Below are 22,272 nucleotides of genomic sequence, written 5' to 3' on the forward strand. Positions count from 1 at the left end.
CCAGCCGGCAAGTCAACTGCTGGGAAACGGGGCGGATAGGGATCAGAGTGGCGAAACATAGACTTTCAACCTCTGCTGCTGGTACAGCAATGGATCCAATTGATTAAAGTCAGAGTCATTGGATGCCTTTTGAATCGCTATGTTAGCATTAGCATCTGTGCAGCTAGCTATCTGGCTTTAGCATGAACCGAGCGGCGTTCTCAGCAGTGGGGGAACCCGAGCACTTGAACCGACACACTGACGAGAAAAGACAACAAAGTGAGGGAGGATTATTTTATGAATCTTTTATTATTTAATCGCAGCATCTCGCACAAAAAAAGAAAACAAAAACAAACGATATACCAAATGTTGTTCACATGTTGCAATCTCTCACATGCACAACATTTCTGAAGCAGGATTAGACAGCCATTTACGTTTGAGCAATCTGAAGCCCCTTTAATTATAAAAACAGAGCAAAAAACACAACAGCAATATTAATATTATCATAAGAAACTGAAACCAAAACACATATTTACACCTTTTTGTTTCCGTCCAAGCTAAAACTACAGCTATGTACACAGGAGAAGCCGTTTCTTCCGCAGGAAAACGTTCAAAAGACAAGAATCATCGCCAGTTGGCGTAAACCATCTTTTTGTTTATGTGACGACAAAACCTGGGTTTGTTTGTTTTCCTAACAAGGCCAGATTGCAACCGCAAAACTAAAAAGACTAAACTAAAAACTGCTCTGCGTTCTCAGGTTTAATAGGGCACAAAATCTGACAGAACATTTTAACTAAAGGACGCCAAACGCCGCCTGCTGCCGTTGGTCGGGTTCCCTGCTTGCAGCCAAAGTCCTTTCTTGTTTGTCGTTGGCAGGCACACAGGTTTTCCCACAAACAGGGCGAGCCGGCGGTCGAGACAGCCAAAGCCACAACTGACAGCAAGCGCCGGAAGAGCCGGCGTAGGTGCACCTACACCGCCGTTCGTCCCCGACTTCGGGCCGACGCTACACGTTGGAATTACGTAACGTGTCTCCCGCGGCCGCCCGCCCCGGCGTCAACCTGAGCAGAAAACAGCAGGAGCTCGACGCGAAGGAGCTGCAAACAACCGTCAAAGGAGCATTGTGTTGCCGCGGCAACAGTGAACGTCTCATACACAAACATTGGCAAAATGGCTCTTTGAGCCAGACAGGAAGTACCTGTCCACGGGGGAGGGAGAGAGGGTGGGAGGGAAGGAAGTGCTGCCATTGGCTCTCCTCAAGAAAAGGGAGATTAAATCTCGAAGGGGAAATATTTGACATTTGAGAGAGAAACAAAAAAAAAGTCAAGTACAAATCTCACTACATTCTTGGTTCATTGTCACGCTCACACACGCTTCGCGCTCTCGTCGTATAAACAAGTATTTACAATTGCAGGGTGGGAGGAAACATGTTGCCAACTCTCCTGAAAAAAGTCCATAACTCGAATAAAAAAAAAAAAAAACAACAAAACGCTGGTGATGACAGCGGTGACAGCACATTTCGGGTCGGAAGCTTCAGAAGTCCAAGTATTGAGTGTGAGTTGTGTGTGTGCATGCACGATGTGTTTAAGGACCTGTGCACGTTTGAAAAAAAAATTAGGTTAGCTAAAATTTTTATTGCAAACCTCATTGGTTTTGTTAAACTTGAGAGCTCGGGGGCCGCATTAGGGGAGGAACAAAAATTGAAGAAACTGTCCAGGTTGAAGGTGACAACCAGTAAGATCAAGCTGAGCCAAACTACTGAAGTACCGCTGATTCCGCTTTGTTCTGATTAGATTTTCACCCGTGTTGGAACCTAAAACTCTGCCTGGGATGCGAGTGTTGGTGTCCACAGGTTTAATGGACAGAATCCAACACATGTGACGCTGATGCTGAGTGCCAAGCAGGGAGGCCCAATTTAATCGTCTTTGGTGTGACCTGGCTGAGGATCAAACCCACAACCTTGGCCGAGTCCCGGCTCAGTGCTTCGGGATGATGTTGGCTGTGTGTGTGTGTGTTTGTGTGTGTGGGAGGGGCGGTTACGGCCCTGCCACCGCCGCTCGATACTGTTTGTGGGCTGGCATGCAGGTTTGTGCTCCCTAATTCTGGTGGCGCTTCATGTGCAGGGCCAGGTGGTCGGAGCGCGAGAAGCAGCGGCTGCAGGCGATGCACTTGAAGGGTTTGGCTCCGGTGTGTTTCCGGTAGTGTCGGGTCAGCTCGTCCGACCGGGCGAAGCGCCAGTCGCAGCTCTCCCACGTGCACTGGTACGGCTTCTCCCCTGCAAAATACACACAGAGATGGAAGGTTGATCTCCGGGGGTTGAGAGGTCCAAACATTCAAACAAACACGACAACACAAATCAAGAACGTGCCAATTATGTTTTGCACACAAGAGACATGGATATATTACAGGAACTTGATGGGGTAGCGCCACTCTGCCGGCACGCCAATTTTTTCACAGTGGCCCCCCGAAGTATTGCAAAAAAAAAAAAAATAATAAAAAAAAAATCGAATGGGGCCCAAAAAGCATTTTTCCTATAGACTGCAATACAAGTCTGGAACAAGAACCAGGCTTTCCTGCGAGGCAGTCATTCCATAGATAGATATACAATAGAATGACTGAGTCGTCAGTGAACCTAACTCCGCCAGATGGAGGCGCCTGCTTTTAGTTGAAAGGATTTATACAAATAAATTTGCCTCAACTCCGATGCTCTCATTTGAATTTCCTGTCATGTGACTGAGGTCGCGCTGGCTGTTTCAGCTAATTCATCATTAGTTTTATGAAGGGAAACAACCCAGTATTTTTTGGCTGTCTCCAGGTCTTTGCTGCCAGTTTATCATGAAGTCCTGCTTATCTCAGTATTGTTGCTTTGGTAAATGAATGATGTATTTGCTGTGATAAAGAACTATCTGAAACTTTGTCATTTAACATGACGTGATGTTTGGTCTACACAAATTAAAACCAAGTCGCTCTTGGTTTTCACACCGTGTTTTCTCGAAAATGAAAAAACAAAAAACTAAAACTAAAACATTTGGCTCATGACAGATAAATAAATCATCAAATAATAAATAATCTGGCTTATCTCAGACGAGCAACAGGGCAAAAGAAAAAAAAATATTTTGAAAATGCACTTCAAGAGAGAAAGAGAACAGCCAGCAACATGTCAAGAAAGAAAACTGGAAGAATAATGAGCAAATCCAACACAACTCTTAATCCGTCCCCGCCCAAACATTGACATTTCTTTGCTATGCAGCGATGTGCTGTTGCCAAACAGCCAGCTAATGATCGACGAGGAGGAAAAAAAAGACTTGTTGAATGGCGCGGTATTCATGCAAGGAGAGAGAGAGAGAGAGACAGAGAGAGAGAGAGAGAGAGAGAGAGAGAGAGAGAGAGAGAGAGAGAGAGAGAGAGAGAAGTCATCTTTCATTGGCAAAGTTGGAAATTAATGTCCCAGGAATCAATGGGAGGCAGGAGGGCAAACAGACTGAAAGAGAGATAACCAAACAATAAAACGCTGCCTGGGTCAGAGTGCTGCAAACACACACACACACACACACACACACACACACACACACACACACACACACACACACACACACACACACTCTCCAGACCACGTCCTTGGTGGAAAGTCTTGGCGGGGAACTCGGACGCTGCCCTGTCTGCGGCCGTCTGGGCTATTAAGTGCTCGTTAGCGCTGTTAGCGCTGATTAGATTAGCCGCGGCTATTGCCCATCAATCACTCCTGTGACGGTTACAAGGTGGTCCAAAGAGCAGGAGAAGGAGGAGGTGCAGGTGGAGGAGGAAGAAAGGTGGCCGGGGATGATTCGAGATGTTTGACCAGACTCCATTTGGGCTACTAATGCATGACTTCCTGCTTCTTCTTCTTCTTCTTCTTCTTCTTCTTCTTCTCTGAATCTGCCGTTCGTCACGTGTTGAGGCAGAGACACAAAAAAAGCCCTTCGCAGGTGTGTTTGGCTTCGCTCTATAGCCGCAGCTTCCGGGTCAAAAGCACAGCATTCACCTCTTGCACACTATTGAACTATGACACACACACACACACAGAACAAACAACCCCCAATCAACTCTCGGCTGATTCCATCCTTTCAAACCAGCAGACAAAAGGTCCGCCGGACGTCCACACCAGCTGTCAGCCAAACAGTGATTTCTTCTAATATACATCTCATTCCGCGTCACTTTGGCAAAACAGCTTAAAGAACAACTTAAAGAAAAACACACGGCTCGATTCCATCGAGTGAACAGAGCAAACACTCTCCAGGACGCCCATAAACTCTGCGCGGAGCTCTCAGCGCTATCAGCAGGTGTTTGTGAAGAGGGCTGGAGGGTTCCCTAATCAGCCTGATAGCGCTCGGCTCTTTACACACACAACACACAACGACGTACAAAACTAGCGCCATTACAACAGCCGGTTCGCAGCGGGTCGAACGGCGAGGGAGGCCGCGGTCAAGGCTCAAAGCTCGGCTGCAAGCCCGGAGCAGGAGAGGTTTTTCTGATGTGCGCACACACAGACACACACACACACGTATGACTGAAGAGTAGTATAAACATACGCAGTATGCAACCCTCCCAGAAACACACTGGCCCGTTCCTCTGAGTGCCAGTGTTTGTCTCGACCCCACAGCTCTCAGGTTACCGCGGTCACGGTGAGTGTGCGCTTGGTGAGGGGAACTGTTTGCCGTTTGTGTAGCACGACAGGTGGTCGGCGTCGGACCTGATACCAAGTCCCGGGTTCAGCGGGAGGAGGAACATCACACATTGAAAAACCCCAGAGACACCGAGACACCACCCTGAGGTGCGCCGCCCCCATTAGCCACCATTAGCCAACGACACACTGAGGCTGATTCCAGCAGTTGCGTGGCAAGAACAAATACAGACAATGCTGACAAAAGGGGAGCGACAACTGTGCAGATCTCTGATTGTTTTTTTTTTGTAACATTTCCTGCTGTTTAAAACCGCAGAAGAAGAGAAGCGGCTCAACATGTCTCAGCCGTGAGTCATCATCGACCTCAAGACGAGACAAGCCTGGTTTGGCCGGATCGCAAATCGAGTCTGTCACTGAGATCGAATGAAGCGGATGGGAACGAGCAAAACCGAGCAGCTTAAAGCCGCGAGTGCGCAGCGCACGTGTCGGTCGTCAGCGAGCAACAGCTGAGTCACGACGGGGGGAGGGAGGAGTCTGCAGGCGGTGAGGGGGTCTAAAGGTGTTTGCTTTGCGGTACTGTGGTCTTTTTTTCCCCCTAAAACTTTGATTTATTTGAACTATTGCCTGACAGCGATTCCTCTCTGGCTGCAACCTGCACACACACACACACACACACACACACACACACACACACACACACACACACACACAGGAGCTAGTGGTGGCACATGGCTCAATGCTCATTGGTTGCTGGTCCAGAATGGTGCCCACGAGGGTCCGAGCGGCCCGACGTTTTGGCCAATCAGGAGATTTGAAGACTCAAACTGTCTGATTCATTCGGACACAAACTGACGTTTGTGTCACAAACTGAAAAGCATCTTTTGCCGCTCGTTCCCTCGGGCGAGTCTCAGAGGGCGAAAAAGGGGAAATGTACAGTTTTGCTCTGCGTGAGCAAACACAATAAAAGCGCTGCGGGGTTGAAAGGCAAGAACGTTTTTTTTTTTTTTATCCCCCTTTGTTTACTCTTCTCACTGCATATTTCATCATCTATTTGCTTTCTCCGCTGCCGTATCCTGCTTCAGCGAAGCCTCCACCGTTGGGGATCCATAAAGCTTCATCTTATCTGTTTACACGCTTCCTCGCGGCTTCTTCTTCTCTTCTTTTTTTTTCTCGCCCCTTCTGCCGCAGCAGCGGATCTCCGGGTTGGAAAACTCTGCTGGGACTTTTCAGGGTTTCACCTTACAGGAGGGAGACACATGGAAGCCCCGCCCCCTCTCCGTCCTCAGGCGGGATCAGGAGGAACTGGTTTGTCCTTTTGTGTCTTCCCTCCCTTTTGCTCCCGCCCCTCTCTTCATCCCGCCCTCCTCCCTTCCTTTTGTCCTTGCCTTCTCTCCCGGGAGGAGGGAGGAGGGAGGCGGGCAGGTACCAGCATGTATAAACACACCAGACTAAGAACAAAAAAATAATGATGAATTTAAAAAAAAACAAATAAAAAGCCTCAGCGGTGGTGATGTGGCTTCTGTGTTTTTATTCTCATTCAAGACGCAGCATAGCTCAATTTTAGCGGCGGAGAGCATCGAAACTGGCCATGTGACAAAGCACTCACAGACGTGCGCACGCAGGCACGCACACGCTTACACACACACACTCATGCCGCACATTTAACAGACGTCGACGAGACTTGCGGGGAAAAGGAGGCATACGTACGACCTGATGCCCCGTCACTGCTGCCACGAGACAGACACGATATGGGACATCAGAAATCACTGCACTGACGCACTGAGATGGAAACTCACTGACGAGAGAGAAACACCTGCCAAGCCACAGTAACCCGCTTCCTGCTGGACGGCTCGCTCAGCCGTGCACGATAATCAAGAAGGGCATCGGCGCGTGCTTGTCATATGCTTTTGTACCACTAGATGCTACTACATCAAACATATTAAGGTCTTTAAGTTGAGGACATTTGGCTGCGTTTCAGGTTGTGTTGCACCCGTGTGAAGGTAAATTCTTGCAAAAGGCGTCTGCGTTGCAGAAGCAAAAATCTGACACTCGTCGATGGGAAAGTCAAAGTGAATCAGGTGGTTTCTTACCCGTGTGGGTCCGCTGGTGTGCCTTCAGGTGGGAGCTCTTTGTGTAAACTTTGGTGCAGCCTAAAGAAAAAAAAAACAGGAATCACAGGCAATAAGACACTGAGACACATGAAACACGTGACTGCTGTATGTGCTCGTATTCTAGTCGAGGAAATCCCCGCAGTCCTCATGTTGGCCACACGGCGCTCAAGATTAACATCTTTTATTGCAGTTTGTCGTTGTTTACGTGCGATTCAGATTTAATCGGCGGCAGACGTTTTGGAAATCCTCGGCGGAAGACTCCAAAATTCTTGTGGATCCCAAATCAGAGCCGTGCAGCCTTGCAGCCTTTCAGCCGCGGTCCATGTGACTGGATACCAGCGCTGTTGATTTAGGCAACGGCAACCTGATTTGTGTTTATTCTGCGCTGATATGTGTGAATGCGTGTTTATAGGTGCACAGAGCGCTGCTGACAGATGTGAATTGTTCCTTTTGTCCCGCCGGGACAGCGTATTTACACAACATGGGGGGGAAACCGGCAAACCGGCTCGTCGGGACTTGCACTCATGACATATCTGAGGAAAGAATTTGTAATAAACGATGGCAGCGCGTTACAGCGCTGGTGCTAAAGCTGGAGTTGCACTGCACACTGCTTTGTATGTCGCCGGAGATGCTTTACATGTGGTGGGTGCTGTGTACACACTGTGCCACGAACATGAGTTGCGCTAGCACTTAGCAGATCTTAGTATCTTACTATCTAACAGTGACAACACCCACAACGAACGTGTTGGCCTCAGGGCTCGCAGAAAACGGGTCTTTGAAGAAGACAAAGAAGAAGAAACAACCGACGTACAAATCAAATCAACCCGCAAGATAAAATCCCACCCGGGTGGAAATAGTTTATCTGACCTGGGTAGTCGCAGTAGTGGATCCTTCTTTTTTCCAGTTCCGGGTTGTTCCGCCGATTGTACTTGGGACCCGTCAGGACACCCTGACCGTGCGTCATCAGCAAGGCGTGCGCCGACAACCCTGTAAACTTCATGCCGGCCTGACGCTGCTGGTACGGAGGCGGCAGCTGCGGCTGCGGTGCCAGTGTGATCAGCTCTACCTGGCCTTCAGGGCTCCCCGGCTGGGAGTTTGGCGGTGAGGGCGGCAGGCTGTGCGGCGCCGTGTGCTGGGACGCGCCGTTGGGAGAGGCTTCGTGGTAGTAACCGTGCTGCTGCTGCGGCTGCGGCAGGTGGTGGTGGTGGTGGTGGTGGTGGTGCTCCGCCATCATGTAGCCGCCGTTGCCGGCTGCCAGTGGCACGCTGCCCAGGTTGAGCATGGTCCTGCTGCCGTGCACCGAGGGACTGGCATGGGACAGAGTCATGGTGAGGTCGGCGCCGCTGGTGATGGGCATCTGGTAGATGTGCTGCTGAGGCCCCGGAGGGCCGATGTGGAGATCTGTGTCCAGGTTCTGCTGCTGCGCCTGCTGCTGCCGCTGGGAGCCGGCGGCGGCGTTCACTCCGCTTCCGGGACTCATGTCCGGCTTGATGAAAACGTTGTTGACCACTGGCGGGACGCTGAAGACCGAGGTGAAGTCCGGCAGGGCCTGTGTGTTGGTGGTGGGGATGGAGCAGGGCTCCTCCAGTTCCGGCTCCGTCTTGATCTGCTGCGGCGTCAGGGTCTTGGTGTTGGGCCGGTAGAGGCCGGTGCGCAGGTGGGTGGTGCTGGGCAGGATGACGTTGATGTTAAGGCTGTACGGCACCACCGGCTTGTCCTCGGAGAAGTACTCGTCCACCACGGAGGCGCTCTCCCGGCGGTATTTCCTGTCGCCAGTCTCGTCCGTGGGGACGGTCAGGAGTGAGCCACTGACCTGCGGGAGGTATTTGTCCAGTTCCAGCTGCGTCTGCAACGAGACAGAGGCAGAAAGTTAAAAATGGGGATTCAAATGGGGTTTCAACTATGCTGTTATTGGTATAGCATCAGTGATGTTCGACCATGAGTCTCAGACGGAAAGATAATTGTGGATGGTGAAGCTACCGTATATCGGGTATATCTGGTACCATTGGAGTTTTCATTGTTATTTAGATCGGTTGGTCGGGGTTAGCAGTCTAACCTTGACCGTCGTTGGTCAACGACATTGTTCTGGTGCAGCTGATGGGCTCAGACTCCCACGGGAGACTTTGCCAGAGGTGAGAACAAGGCCTCAGACGACAAGCTGACGGACTATTGAAAGAGAGGAGTTTCCAGGATCTCCGTCGCTGAAACTCGCTCCGGCCTACCATCACAGTTGGACTCTTCCGTCCTCCTCCGCTCACAAACAACAACACACTCATTGCGTTGCCAACAGGTGCATAAAAGCAATAAAGCTTTTAATGACACAATGGGTAAAATGGTGAGCGGGAAAATCTGAGAGTCTCCATGTGGAAACTCCTGAAGGTTCTGGTCTCAGGTTCAGCATTTGCTTAGCGTGGACAGGCACAGAGAGCATTTGTTTAACTGCTGTGGTTGCTCTGTGGCATTAATGTGCTGCAGGTGGGGATGGAAGAGACATCTGTGCAGAAAGAAGTAGAATCAAAAGGCTTTGCAGATTTGGGGGATATTTGCATACGGGTCAATTCCACAGTCCACAGACTTTCTGGTGCTTTTCTGATGCTGGTCTATTGGCCAATTCATGTTCATGGCATGGAAAACTTGATAAAAGTTAAATCCTTAAGTGTGCTGGCAGCTGATGTTGGCGCGTCAAACGACACGGACCAGGTTTGTATTGCGTGACAGACAGAGCAGGCGTGAAGCCGGCGCTTTGCTTCAAGATTCAAAGGGTTTACATCCCGGACAAGACTGGACAGGTGAAAGAGCGCGCGCGCACTTGGATAATCAACCCTAAGACAGCAAAAATAGCAAACAAAACAACAGGGTTTCAACAACAAGGTTTCCTCTCTGGGTGTGGTGGATAGAGGTGATCTGAAGCATGCAGGTAGGAATAAAAGAACCTCCAAAAAAAAAAAAAAACTAACAATACCCAAACACATGAAGCCAAACCAAAACAAAGGCGGAGAGCGTGAGAGAGTTGCAGCGCAAACCAAACAAGTGCGAGTAAAAATAGAGCTCAGACAAATGGCATTTCGATGCTGACGGACGGGCCAGGTGGAGGCGTGCACTGTGCAGGAGCTGCAACTGCAGACAGAGAAGTCTTGAACCAGGACAGCGGAGACAAACCATCTGACAAGGCAATGACGTGTTCGAGGTCACGTCTAGCATGCAGGGGGGAAGAAAGAAAAAAAACAACCCCATAGCTTTTACGAGACTTGTGGAGTTGTTGAAACAACCTTCACTGTCTGCAAGGCTCAAGACTGGGACAAGTAGCATGTTTAAGCACTGCCCAATTGTTGAAATTAAAATCTGGACTATTCACCCAAAAAAAAACAAGCAGAGATACTGATCGCTACCAACAGACAAAACGGCAGTTACCGAAGGACGTTTCATTGTCCCAGAGGTTTTTCACCATTCGGCCCTAAACTCCAAAGTTAGTTAGTGCCATCGTGACAATATCATGGGACCAATGATCATTCTTGGTGGAGAAAGAGGCGGAGCTAATGCCAGGGGTTAGTTGCAACAGGAACATTGTTAAAGAATCTTCTCCACTTCTCACTGAATTTGAGCAGTTTAGTTAAACAAGTGGCTGAACTCGTAGCAAAGAACTCTGTTTGCCCGGCTATGCGTCTAAAAGAAATTCACTCGAATCACCTTGATTTTTTTTTCTGGGACAGGTTGCGTTTTTCTACATTCCAACCACATAAAATGTTGCGGGGACTCGGTTGGGGATGTGAGGCACCCGGCTCCTGAATTCAGGGTCACGCACTCACACAGCGCATTGACCCACAAGTGTTGAATGTGGGCCACTGGCAGCACCGAGGTCCGTGGAGCCATTTGGCCGATGATGAAACAAACGCATTTCAAGACGCCTGTGTGTGCACATTGTACACGTTGCTAGCGAGGATCTTTCGGGGCCAAGACCCCGTCGGTTAATAATTGGAGAACATGTACTGATAACAAACACCGCCTTATCAGTCGATTTTTATGGCACGGCCATTTATGCGGTGGCCAGCCTGAAGGTTCCTTGTGTGCTGGAGATTGATTGGCCTCCAAAGAAAACACGCTTGCCGCGGCTTAACATCGTGCAGGGAATGACCGTGTCACCACACGTCGAATTGCCTTCCTGCCAGTCCTCTGCATGTAAAACGCCACAAAAACAATGTGGGTGTATAATATATACACACACACACACACACACACATATGCATGCGTATATATTCAGCCCATAGAAGGACTCGGAGATAACCATGAAACCTCTCAGCAGCTGTTTAGACAACACATAACTCTTTCCCAAAGACAAAAACAAAGTGAGTCGACCTCTGAACCCTGGCTGCTTCCTTTGAACTGGAGGCCCTGCAGCCACCGTGGAAAACCGTCCTCCTCCTCCTCCTCCTCCTGCTCCCCCTCCTCCACCACCTCCTCCTGCTCAACCAATGGCTGCGTCTGAGGGCCAGATTTGCTTTTTACAGCTCGCGGGTCCATTCACCCCATAAAAGATCTTAGCATTGGTAGCGCGAGGCTGCTCCTCCTCCACTTTAAGAAGAACGAACCAAAACAACCCCGATCCCACAACCTTTGAGACTGTGGCCGCGTTTTATTGCCGTAGATAGACGAGGCTTGTTACCGTCAGGAACCAATTTTACTTGCAAACGAAAGTAAGAAGGTTCCACTTGTGTTATTACAGTGTGAAGGCGCGTTAGTGTTTGATTTGACAGCAGAGCAACTGGACGCATGCTGCGGTTAGTGCTGTTGTCTCACAGCAAGAAGGTTGCGGGTTCGATCCCGGGCCTGAAGCCTTTCTGAGTTTGCACGTTCTCCCTGTGTCTGCGAGGGTTCTTGCCGAGTTCTCCGGCTTCGTCCCACAGTCCGAAATTGTCTTTGGGTGTGTGTGTGTGTATGTATGTGTGTGTGTGCCTAAACATACAGATGCACTCCCACATGCAGCACCAACGCGTCTTGTTGGACACTTCGAGACGCAGCTACGTTGTGGCACTTGGTTTACAGGCGATCTGGAGCTTTGAATGTGAGCTGGTAAGACATCTTCAAAACCCAATATCTCTCTAAGGTCTGAGTTGAGGCAGATCTCGGTTTTACTTTGTGTGCAAGCGATGAGCTGCCGACAGAGGTCCAAACTCGCAGTCGGTTTCAGTTTGAGACACGTTTTGTTTTTCATTCCTCAGAAAAACGTTTCATTGTTTTTCGTCATCGCTGCCGATCGGCTCGATGAGCTCACGGACCGCAGGGGTCAGGGAGAGAATCGTCTGCAGACTGCAGAGACCCGGTGCCTCGTCTGGCTCACAACAAACGTGGCTGGGCACGACGGCCACGTGGCGATGACATCATATGCAATCAAGAGTAGAACCACGCAAAACAGAGGAGAGCAAAATGGTAACGTTCAGTTGGCCGAACCTCCTCTTTCTCAGAGTTCTTGTCTGGTTCCGGCTCAAATGTTGTTAAAAAAAATACAAGTAAAGGTTCAGCATAGACAATACAGGATACAACTAACAGACTCACTCAGAAACCATTAACCATTTATCTGCGAAAATTCATTTGCGTATACATGACATACAAATACGTCCTAAATTGGTACAATTTCCAAAGGTGTCTCCAAAAAGATGAAGAAAACAACAATCATCCCGTCAGCCGTCGGGTTTGTTTGGGGGATTCTGCGAGCTGAGACTCGTTAGCAGACGCTTGCTCAGATGCAAATCAACCTGTGTGTGTGTGTCCTGAAGTCAAATCATTAGTCAAACCAACAAAAAAAAAAACTCTCAACCAGCAGTAGCAGCAGTAGCAGCAGCTTTGTCTGCCTGCAACAAGAGAGAAGTGATGCTGCTGAACACACAGACACGCACGCACGCACGCGCGCACACACACACACACACACACACACACACACACACGCGCGCACACACACACACACACACACACACACACACACACACACACACCACCGCTCAAGCCTCCTCCTGATCACGCGAGTTCAAACCCGGCTATCTCGCTATCGATCTTGGGGAATCATTAGGCATGACTGGCAGCGCACTCCTGGAGCACCGGCCGCCCAGTTACTCTGTAACTCAGCCCGTCGTCTCTGCTCAGCCTTACAGGAAACCCACCGCTGATTTAAGGACAAAAGAATCTGGAGATTGGTTTCGTATGAGTTACTCATTCTGCCATTACACCTCAGGCGCATGATAAGACTAGTTCTATAGAATAAAAAAAAGAAAAGAAAAACCCTGCCTAGAGTGGAAGAAAAGCAGTGAAAGGAGACAAACTGATCCCTCGTTGGACTTTTGACTCCCTTGAAGTTCAAACTTCCTCATCAGGACTCTGTTTTACAGGTTTTACTGGTGCTATAAAAGCAGCTAAATATCGGCTGAGTCCAGCCGAAAGGCATCCAAGACCTCAGAAACATCAAACCGAACGACTGCTGGTGCCTCACAAACTGTTACAGCTGAAGCTCTGAAGTCAGAAATCCCCACCGCGGATTTGCTAAATGTTAAAACTTCCGCTGCAGCAGTCAACCACAGGTGCCCGGGCAGCTGTTTTTCAAGCCTGTAACGTGCTAACATGAGACGACGCATAAACAGAAAGTCTTGGCTTACACGTAAAGGGAGATTTAACCCACTTTCAACTAACCCTGCAGGTTTTTTGTTTCTCAAACTTTTCGCACCAACGTTTCGCTGTTTTGCTTCCTCCTAACGTTCTTGACCTTCGTTCAGACCGTCTTTGTTACGTGCGCAAAGATCACATGATGCTCCAGGATGTTCTTTATATTCTGTAACACCTCTTGAACAGTGGGGCAACACTGTGATGCCGTAGCAGCTCTGGTGCTAAGCTAGCATTGAGAAGGGTCGTATTCTTCTTGTCCCTGAAGAAAATAATAATAAAAATGTAATAAATACATGTGTCACGTTAACATTTCAAGTGCAGCCACTCATGGTGCAGGAAAAAATAACCAGCCCAAAATTCAAAATTTTTAATTCAACAGCTGATTTGATTCCAAGATTAAAACTGAGCTTCAGAGTTTTTTCTTGCTACAAACAACTACAGCGCTGCCATAATTTGGATGCTAGCATGCTAGCGTATGTTATCCAAGCATAACTGGCACAGTCACCGTCTTTGCAGGAAAACATTCCTCTGTGCTCGATGTGTTTTCAGATTCCTGACAAGATGTAAATATTCTGACAATGCGGCCGCTAGTGTTAGCCCACCGCGGAGTGAAAACGTCAACACGGGATTTGCGACAACACAGCCATGACGCGTCAGAGCCCCACATTATACTTGCGCTACAGTTGAGCACGAAAACAAAAGCGTGCTGTCTGCTAGACTGCTAGCTCGCAGCACTGAAAGCAGAGCGAGACGTTGGTGACATGATTTTATTTTTGCAGATCAGTTGAACAACAAATGGCGACAAGTAAAAAGCCTGGCAGTGCTGCCGGGCGCACAAGCAAACAGCGTGCGTGTCGTGTCGCGTTTGCTGCGACAACCTCGTCACCTAATAACCGCAGCTCTCGGGGGCAATCGTCTCAACCGAAGTGCGCCGCAAGCTACCGCAAAATGTGCGTTTACACGCGTGGCCACGGCCTCGCCAAAGCCGCGTTCACGAGAAGCGGAACCTTCGCTGTAGAAAAAGAAAAAGAAAAAGAGCTGCGTGTGATGAGTGGAGGCTTTTTCTCATGAGCCTGGCCTTTAATTGCCCGGTGTGATGCCTTCAGGCGGCCTATGGAGATACGGGCTCTACTCAGACTGGTCTGGCAACATACTGCTGTCACGACAGCGGCTTAGCTAAGAGCTCTTCTAAGAAAGAAAAAACACACACACACACAAACACGGGGGAACGTGAAGCTGTGTCTATGAAGGAAGAGCAAAAACAGTATAAAGCAAAAACAAGAGTTGGGATTTTCTCTTTTCTCCCTTGCCAGGGTTTTGAAAAGCTAAAAAGCCTTTTGTTGAATCCAAACGTTCGGGGCTTAGCGGAGCGACGGCGAGCGCCGAGGGAGAACCCTCACAGGCTAATTTGCCTGAGGGGGAGAACCATTTGGCTTAATCTGACTTCTTTGTTCTCCACAAAGTCATTCTTTGCATAGCATGAAGCTGCTGTGTGCCGCTGCAGCCCACACACACACACACACACACACACACACACACACACACACACACACACACGCGCGCGCGCGCTCCTGGTTGCTTTCCCGCGGCGACATTTACGTTGACCGAGTGTCCTCAAAGATTTATCTCTGGATTCTTGTGATCAATGATTGACAAACCGGTTCAAACCCGCTGTAAAAAAAAAAAAAAAAAAATTATGGCAGTTATGCTGACACACTTCTCGCGAACCAGAGGGGCCTCCAGGAGGATTTTCAAACCGTTTAAAGGGAATCGACAGAAGAGAGCGACGTGTTGCAAAAGGGCCAACGAGAATCGAAGAACACGTTTAGTTTTGAGTTTTTGGGGAAAGTTCAGGGGACCGTTTAGAAAGGAGCTTTAAAAAAAAAAAAAAAAAAGACCTTTTGGAATCTTGTTCTGTGGAGTCTCAACAGTGAGGTTTGTCCACAAATGAAAGTGAAGTAACGTGTGTGTCTGAGTGTGTGTGACACAGACTTTCTCCTAAATAATAAAAAGTGTGAACTGTGAGTGTCTTCTATCATAGTGGTCAAGATTACGTTTACTGAATCAAATCCAGAGCACATCCACACATAAAGAAAAAGATAAGGTACTCAAATACCATTTCGGATTTCACGTCAAACTTGCACCAGTTACAATTTGTAACTTGCCTCAGGCAACATTCACACTACCAGTGTTTTAAAACAGAGAACACTGAGAAAAGCTCTTCCACCCCTAAAAAACTATGACACTCAGCATGTCGTTCTGGGAGAAAAAAAAAAAAAAAAAACATCCCCTTGCGATGTCACAAAGGGTGGAAATCTCTATTTGCATTTGATTCAAGCTCTGAAAATCCAATAACGCTTCAGTTTTAGCAGGAAGCTAAAAAGCCAGCCTCTTATAGCAGCCGAGTGCAAACAAAGTGCTGCAAATAATTTGTTTGGGGGAAATCTAATTTATTTATTTGTTGGTTCATTTGTTTGCTAACTCATGAAGTGAGGCTCCTCCATCTGAGTTCAGACTTGGCAAAAAAAAAAAAAAATGAATCTGAAATTTAGCACATTTTATAACACAGGAGCTGTGTGTAACATCTCCACATCCAGACCTGTGATGTCCAAAGTCGCCTGCTGGCCTGCTAAACTACACCTAGCGTGAACATACATCAAATATACATTTTAGACACGTCTTTCAGCTCCGCCGACTCTTTTGTTGACACGGCCAATTGAGTCAATCCAAGCCCGGGCGGCAGCAGCTTGAGTACACACTTCCAGCTCTGCACAATAACCTCCTCTGAGCTCAGCTGCCCTTACGAGCTCCATCCTGTTCTGTGCAGCATAATAAACGTCTCAGGGCCTTGAACCATCATCCTTTATGGCGCTGCAGAGGATTGTGGGAAAAAAACAAACAACAGCAGAAAGGAAGGAGAAAAAAAAACCCACTAAAAAACTAAACTGGGGAAACAGCCTGATGTTTGACAAGGGAGGGGGCGGCCGAGAAAAGGTTTCACGCCTGCTGCCACCTTCGATGGATGACGGAGGAGAGGAAGAAGAGGAGGCCCGAATCATGTTTAAAACAACAACAACAACAACAAAAAACAACGAGCTCCTCTAGTCATGTGACACGTCATCCCATGCCTGGACATCAGCTCAGCTCTGCACAACATTTGCACATGTGAACCAATGTCAGCGAGCCACACCGGCCGGGCTGCGACGGTCTGACCTGCAGCTGGATGCAAGCCAGCAGCGGCCTGGTTGCTCTGCAGCGGTCGCAGGGTGGAAAACACAGCTCACGCTTCGGACTTGTGGGGGAGAGCTGATGGACTCTAAGTTACAGCAGCGTAATTAACAAGTGTCGGTGGGCTGGACTCTGCACGGATGATTCCAGCATCAGCCTCCAGGTGAGAGTTCTGACCTGGCAGCGCTGTGGAGGACAGCGCCCGCCCGCCCGCACACACGCAAACGCACTCGCACGCACGCACGCACGCATCAAACAAACAAAACAAAAGCACTTTTCACTTTTGCTTCGGGGCTGACGCAGCATCTGTGACACATTCGAGGCTGACGGAACCGGAACCCGGGGCGGCTCCGGGTCCGGCCTCCCCGGCTCGGCAGCGGACTCTCACCGCGGGCTTGACGTCCTCAAACACGGACGCGTCCTCGGCGCCGTCCGCCCCGGACATCCTCACCGGCTTGAGCTGCGTGAACACCGCCCTCTCCTCGGTGATGTGCGGCGGGTTCATGGCCAGTCCGACGCTCGCTGCCATCAACGGAACCGGATGTTTTCTGGAGACTAAATTCATAAACCGGGAGACCGCGGACAAGAGTCGCTACGAACCGGAGCTGTGTGGAATAAAAATTAAAAAGTGAAAAAGGAACCAGGTAGAATCCCTCGGCCCTCTCTGTTTGGCTTCTGAACTCAACAGGCAGAGGTCTACCTGAGCTCATGTAAAAGGGGGCTGTTACCTGCGGAGGCGGCGCAGCCAATCAGAACGCTCAAACCCGGAAGAGGGGCGGGGCGGAGCGCACCTGGGAAACTCTGGGGAGGTAAAACAACTCTGATAAATCACGCGAGGAGCACACAGAACTGAATCAAACAGGGAGAGCAGCTTCTGCCGCCTGTTGCGAAACGAAACAAAATCGTTGATAGATTAAAATGTAACTATGTTGTCATTGTTATATTGTCTCTGTATTGCATTTTGGCTTCAGGAACACAAAGCGGCAAATGAGTCACTGTGATAAAGCTCCTGTGAAACACGCACACACACGCACGCACACACGCACACACACACGCACACACACACGCACACACACACACGCACACACGCACACACACACACACGCGCACGGCCCTTTTGTAATATGTCCTTATTGTCAAGAGCCACATTACGTTGTGCGCATTAATACACAGGAAGTACAGACACAAGTGGCCGTGACTGCGCTGCAGGTCGTGGCAGGCCAACACTCTCAGTCACGGTGCACTGATGTGATGCCAATGTGGCCAGTCAGTGAAAATGAGTTGGAGCACACACACACACACACACACACACACACTCACAGGGTTAGGAAATACAAATTTAAAAAAAGAAGAAGAGACGACTGATAATAGAATCCAGTTTGAATCTAGCTGGACCGGTGCCTTGCGGCCCTTTTCAAAAATCTCATCTAGTGGTCGCACCTGTTGAATATGGCAGTAACGCTGCGCCCGTGCCGATGAACAATGGCCTGACGCCGTGATGTGGCCAGAAAAACCGTGAGAAAACTCTGCAGAGATGCCTGTCATGCCATAACGAGCTTTCTCCAGATCCAGTCCCACAGTTTGGCTTGGCTGGTTGGCCCGCATATTTCCACGTATGATTACACCGCAGCAGCAGCAACAGCAACAGCGGACAGATGTGATGAAAGGGAAGCCAGGATTTCAGACAGCGACTCAACCTGAACTCAACTGTGATCCGATGTGACACCAAAGAGGACAAACAGGTTTTAATTCATGCGCTTTTTCTGAATCTGCTAACATTTAGCATGCTACGGCTGTCAACTACGGCAACGTTGCTGCAGCCGGAATAAAAAGGCAAAAGATTAAAGTGTCACAAGTGGGACAAAGCCAGTGAGCCGTGAGTCACCGCTCTCAAGTCACTTGCCTCGTTTTTTGTTATTTTTGTTTGTATGTGAGTTTGTCAATGCAGCCAATTAAAAACCACACAGGGAGGTTTGCAAGGATTTGCACCCCACCCACGGCTCAGGCTTTTGTGTGTGCAGCGAGCTAATGAGCAGGCATGAGTGGTGAAAGCACACCTGGCCGTGTCGCCAGCTCAACTGTCGCCCGCTTCCAATTTGCGCGTGAAGGAGAAAAGGCGGAGGCCGCAGCCAGATCTGGCGGGGATCCAGCCGGTTAGCCTCGCTAGCTCATCACTAGCTGACCTGTAGCACCGCAACCGCCCTCCTCAGGACCACAGCTGGGTCGATGTCACTGCACCTCAGTCTGAACCGGTGCTGGGTGCAGCGAGCAAGGGCTTGTTTTGTCAACGTGTTAAATCTGAGCCGTGCATGGCTGCAGGCGTGCTGCCACTCCGTTCGTCTTGCCAGGCGTCTTGCGTTACCCTGTGACTTCACCCACAGTGGCATCACCGACCTGCAAACTTGCTAAACGTCTCTCATTTATGAGTTTTCACTCTTTGTTTCCTTTATCCAGGGTGATAAATGATGTCAAAGGATCGTCCAGACTCCAGAGATTGTCGAACAAATCACCTCGACCCACTAAGTTGAGGGCAAACACAGGAAGGTATTAGCATTTATTCTTCTTCAGGGAAATGATCTTGTTTTATCACGTTCTGTGAAGCCACATGTGACAATTCACCGCATTTCAGTGGTGCTGTGAGCTGTCAGGGGGCAGGAGGGCAGCTGAGGACATCCTCCACCTGTCATGTGACCAGCACGCCCCAGGCTTCCCTCTCGGTTTGAACAGCCTTGACCTCCACCTGGGCGTCTGAGAGCCGCTGAGGAATTTTTATACTTTTTTTTTGCTCCCCGGACCTCCGTGTTGTCTCATGCCGCTGATGTCTGACTGTGGGGTGAATTGCTGCAGGATGTGTGTCAGGCTTGATTGCACAAGCGCTGGTGAAATTTGAAAAAAAAGAAAAAAAAGAAAGAGAAAAGTTGCAACCAATTTTTTTTCTCTTGGGTTTCAAAGCACATGTGATTCATGTGCTGCCAAACTCACAGGATTTTTTTTTCACCCAGATGAAGATTTTTCAAGTCTTTGCTCAATGTAAATGAAAAAAACAAAACAAAAAAAAACAACCCTAAACAGTTGCGGATACATCCTGAGACGTCACCAATAAATTGTTTTTTGCGGGCAAATATTTTCAATAAATTCTGTTTGTTAGCACTGATGCTAAACAGTGACGCAGCACAGCAGCTCCCAAATAAGGTTGTGGTTTCAGTGCCAGGTGGGAGAGAAGAAGAGCTTCAGACCTCCTGTGTTCCATTTTCATCCACGGGCATGGACAACCCGAGGCCGACACGCAGCGGGCGACCACGGCTGATCACATCTCATTGAATCTATCGTCCAATTGGCTGACAAATGTCACCTGAGAAGCTTTAAACCCCCACTGAGAAAGATGGATTCTCAAACTTAGTGTTAATGAGAAAGGAAATGCAGAGGTGTGGTGTGTAAGTCCGACTGAACTGAGGCCACGAGGAGCCGGATTAGCAGTAAACTACACATTCACACCTTTGCACCTTTGACTTTCTTATGTAATCTTCTGAGTCAGTATGCACCGGTGATGGGAAGTCCAGCGTGAAGCAAGATCCTCCGTCTGCTTCCTGTTTCCAGCTTCCAATATCACTCGAAAAACACACTTATTTCCTCAAAGACAGCTGCTGGTAACCTCACTGGGGTGAAGGTTGGCCACAAACGTCACGACTTCAAAGGTCCTTCAAAGGCCACGGTGAAGGACGTGGATGGAGAGCCCCGCGGAGGATGATGGATGGTGTGTGTGGGTCTGATGCCAGTTGAACTAGCATGGACTGAGCCGGGGGGAGGGGGGCCCGGGGGGGGGGGGTGTTTGCAGTCAAACAGTGGTGACAAAAAACACTTTGATGATGCAGCGAAGTGGTTGTTAACAACATTTAAAAAAGACTTCAGGATTGGGTGGACTTTTTCCTCTCATAGCGACGGAAGTTTGAAGAAAGCGACAGATTCAGATTTAGGCCACAGTTAAATTTACCCACAATCCCCCTCCATCAACCTCTCAAAATTCCAGCAGCATAGTAGATAACTGATTAACTCAACCAAAAATATGTGCATTAATATTTACACTTAGGGAGCAAAGCCAAGCTTGTGGGCCACACCCTCCCCTCCTGTCAACTTGTGTTTAAGCATTGGGATCATTCCAAGCAGTCACACATTTATTTTCATTGTTAAGTGGCTCTGAGGCCAGTGAAGACAGTGACTAATTGGAATTAAGACGATAACGATGAGGAAGGTTGCACACCGGCTCCACTCGTGAGCGAGTGTGGGTGCGACGTGGCGAAGGCCTCTGATTGGCTGGTGAGCAGTCTATATTGACCGAGGGAGGAACCGGCGAACAACAGGCCGCGATTGTTCTGAGGTATGACGCCTTGGACGCAGGGGCCTGTTTGCCTTCCCTTCAGCCCAGAGCTTAGGCATTGATCCAGGTAAACCCAGAGCTAGTGTGCCCCGTTACGTCACTCGTCTGCAGTGTGTACAGAGGTAAGATCTGTCAAAGCCAAGGTTCTAGAGAGAGGGAGGCGTCCGGGGGAGGGGCTTTTGACTTTATTTTTTTATTGTACTTCCTGGTTGTCTATTGACAAGTTTTTATGATGGAATACTTTGCTCCATCAGGTACATCCCAGTTAAAAGTTTTTTTTATTGCGCATTTCAAGTAAAAAGATTTGTGTGTGCACATGGATGAAGATCATATGGCAGAGACCTGGAGACGACGCGCAAGAAAGACGTGTGTGACTTTTCATTCGGGACTGAGCCCCAGCGACTATTTTATTTTATTTTTTTAGAAGTCGGCGTCGTAAAAACCTTAATTTCAAATAAATAAATACAGTTCCAACTGAAATAACTCGACAGACATGGTGATCTCACTGGTTGTGTGTCAGTTCCTGTGGCCTCGAAAATCCCTCCACAATGCTGCAACTTTTTTATTGATCCTGTTTGCAGGAAAGTCAGACAATTTTCAGCACTTGGTCGCGTCCTTCTTTTTATTGTCACTTGTCATAAATGAGCAAGGCAAACACTGGCATTGAGAAATGGTGCAACTGCGAGGAGGAATCACAGAGCTTCGGGAAGTTGATGGTTTCATAGTAAAAACACACCGGCTGCATGGCACCTCTCAGAAATACATCTGTTGCAAAAAATAAAACAACAAAAAATAAAATAAAATCCAGATCGGGAGTCAATAACTCACTCCTCTGGAACTGTGCAATTCTACTTCCTGTGTCCCAAAGGTGCCAGTATTACAAGGAACTCGTTATCGTGGAGCTGTTGACCTGCGTGGGCGTCTTATCAGTTGGTTGACTTGACGTTTTCCTTCACCTACTGTATCTGACTGAGTCACGTATGTTGCATTAGAGCACACATAGTTGTACTCAGGTAAATCGCCACAGAGTCTGCGTGGGTGTTATTAATGATTAGGAATCAATTACAAGGCACCACTATGTCAATGCACAGATACTTCTGTGTCCCCCAGAGTGATGCTTGAGCTAAAATCTGTTAAAATTTTGGGAAAAAAAAAATTCAGACAGACAACAAAACCTTTTTTTTTTGTCACAGAGAAAAAGACAAACACACACACACACGCAACAGCTGTACAGGGTAAAACAGACAAGTCTTCATTAATAGCAAATGGAA

General features: G+C 48.7%; 1 protein-coding gene across 1 annotated transcript; it reads right to left on the reverse strand.

Annotated features, from left to right (window-relative positions):
- Positions 1 to 269: 269 nt before the first annotated feature.
- On the reverse strand, positions 270 to 17,309 carry klf5l (Kruppel like factor 5 like). The gene is made up of 4 exons (XM_076031991.1): positions 17,015 to 17,309; positions 7,618 to 8,596; positions 6,730 to 6,789; positions 270 to 2,254 (listed from the first exon to the last, which is right to left on the reverse strand). The coding sequence occupies exons 1-4, from the start codon at positions 17,189 to 17,191 to the stop codon at positions 2,076 to 2,078; spliced, it is 1,395 nt and encodes a 464-aa protein (XP_075888106.1). The 5' UTR covers positions 17,192 to 17,309; the 3' UTR covers positions 270 to 2,075.
- Positions 17,310 to 22,272: the final 4,963 nt, after the last annotated feature.

Source organism: Nelusetta ayraudi, unplaced genomic scaffold (assembly GCF_046127955.1).
Source record: "Nelusetta ayraudi isolate G7.1 ecotype Tasmania unplaced genomic scaffold, CSIRO-AGI_Nayr_v1 ptg000033l, whole genome shotgun sequence".
Lineage (NCBI taxonomy): Eukaryota > Metazoa > Chordata > Actinopteri > Tetraodontiformes > Monacanthidae > Nelusetta > Nelusetta ayraudi.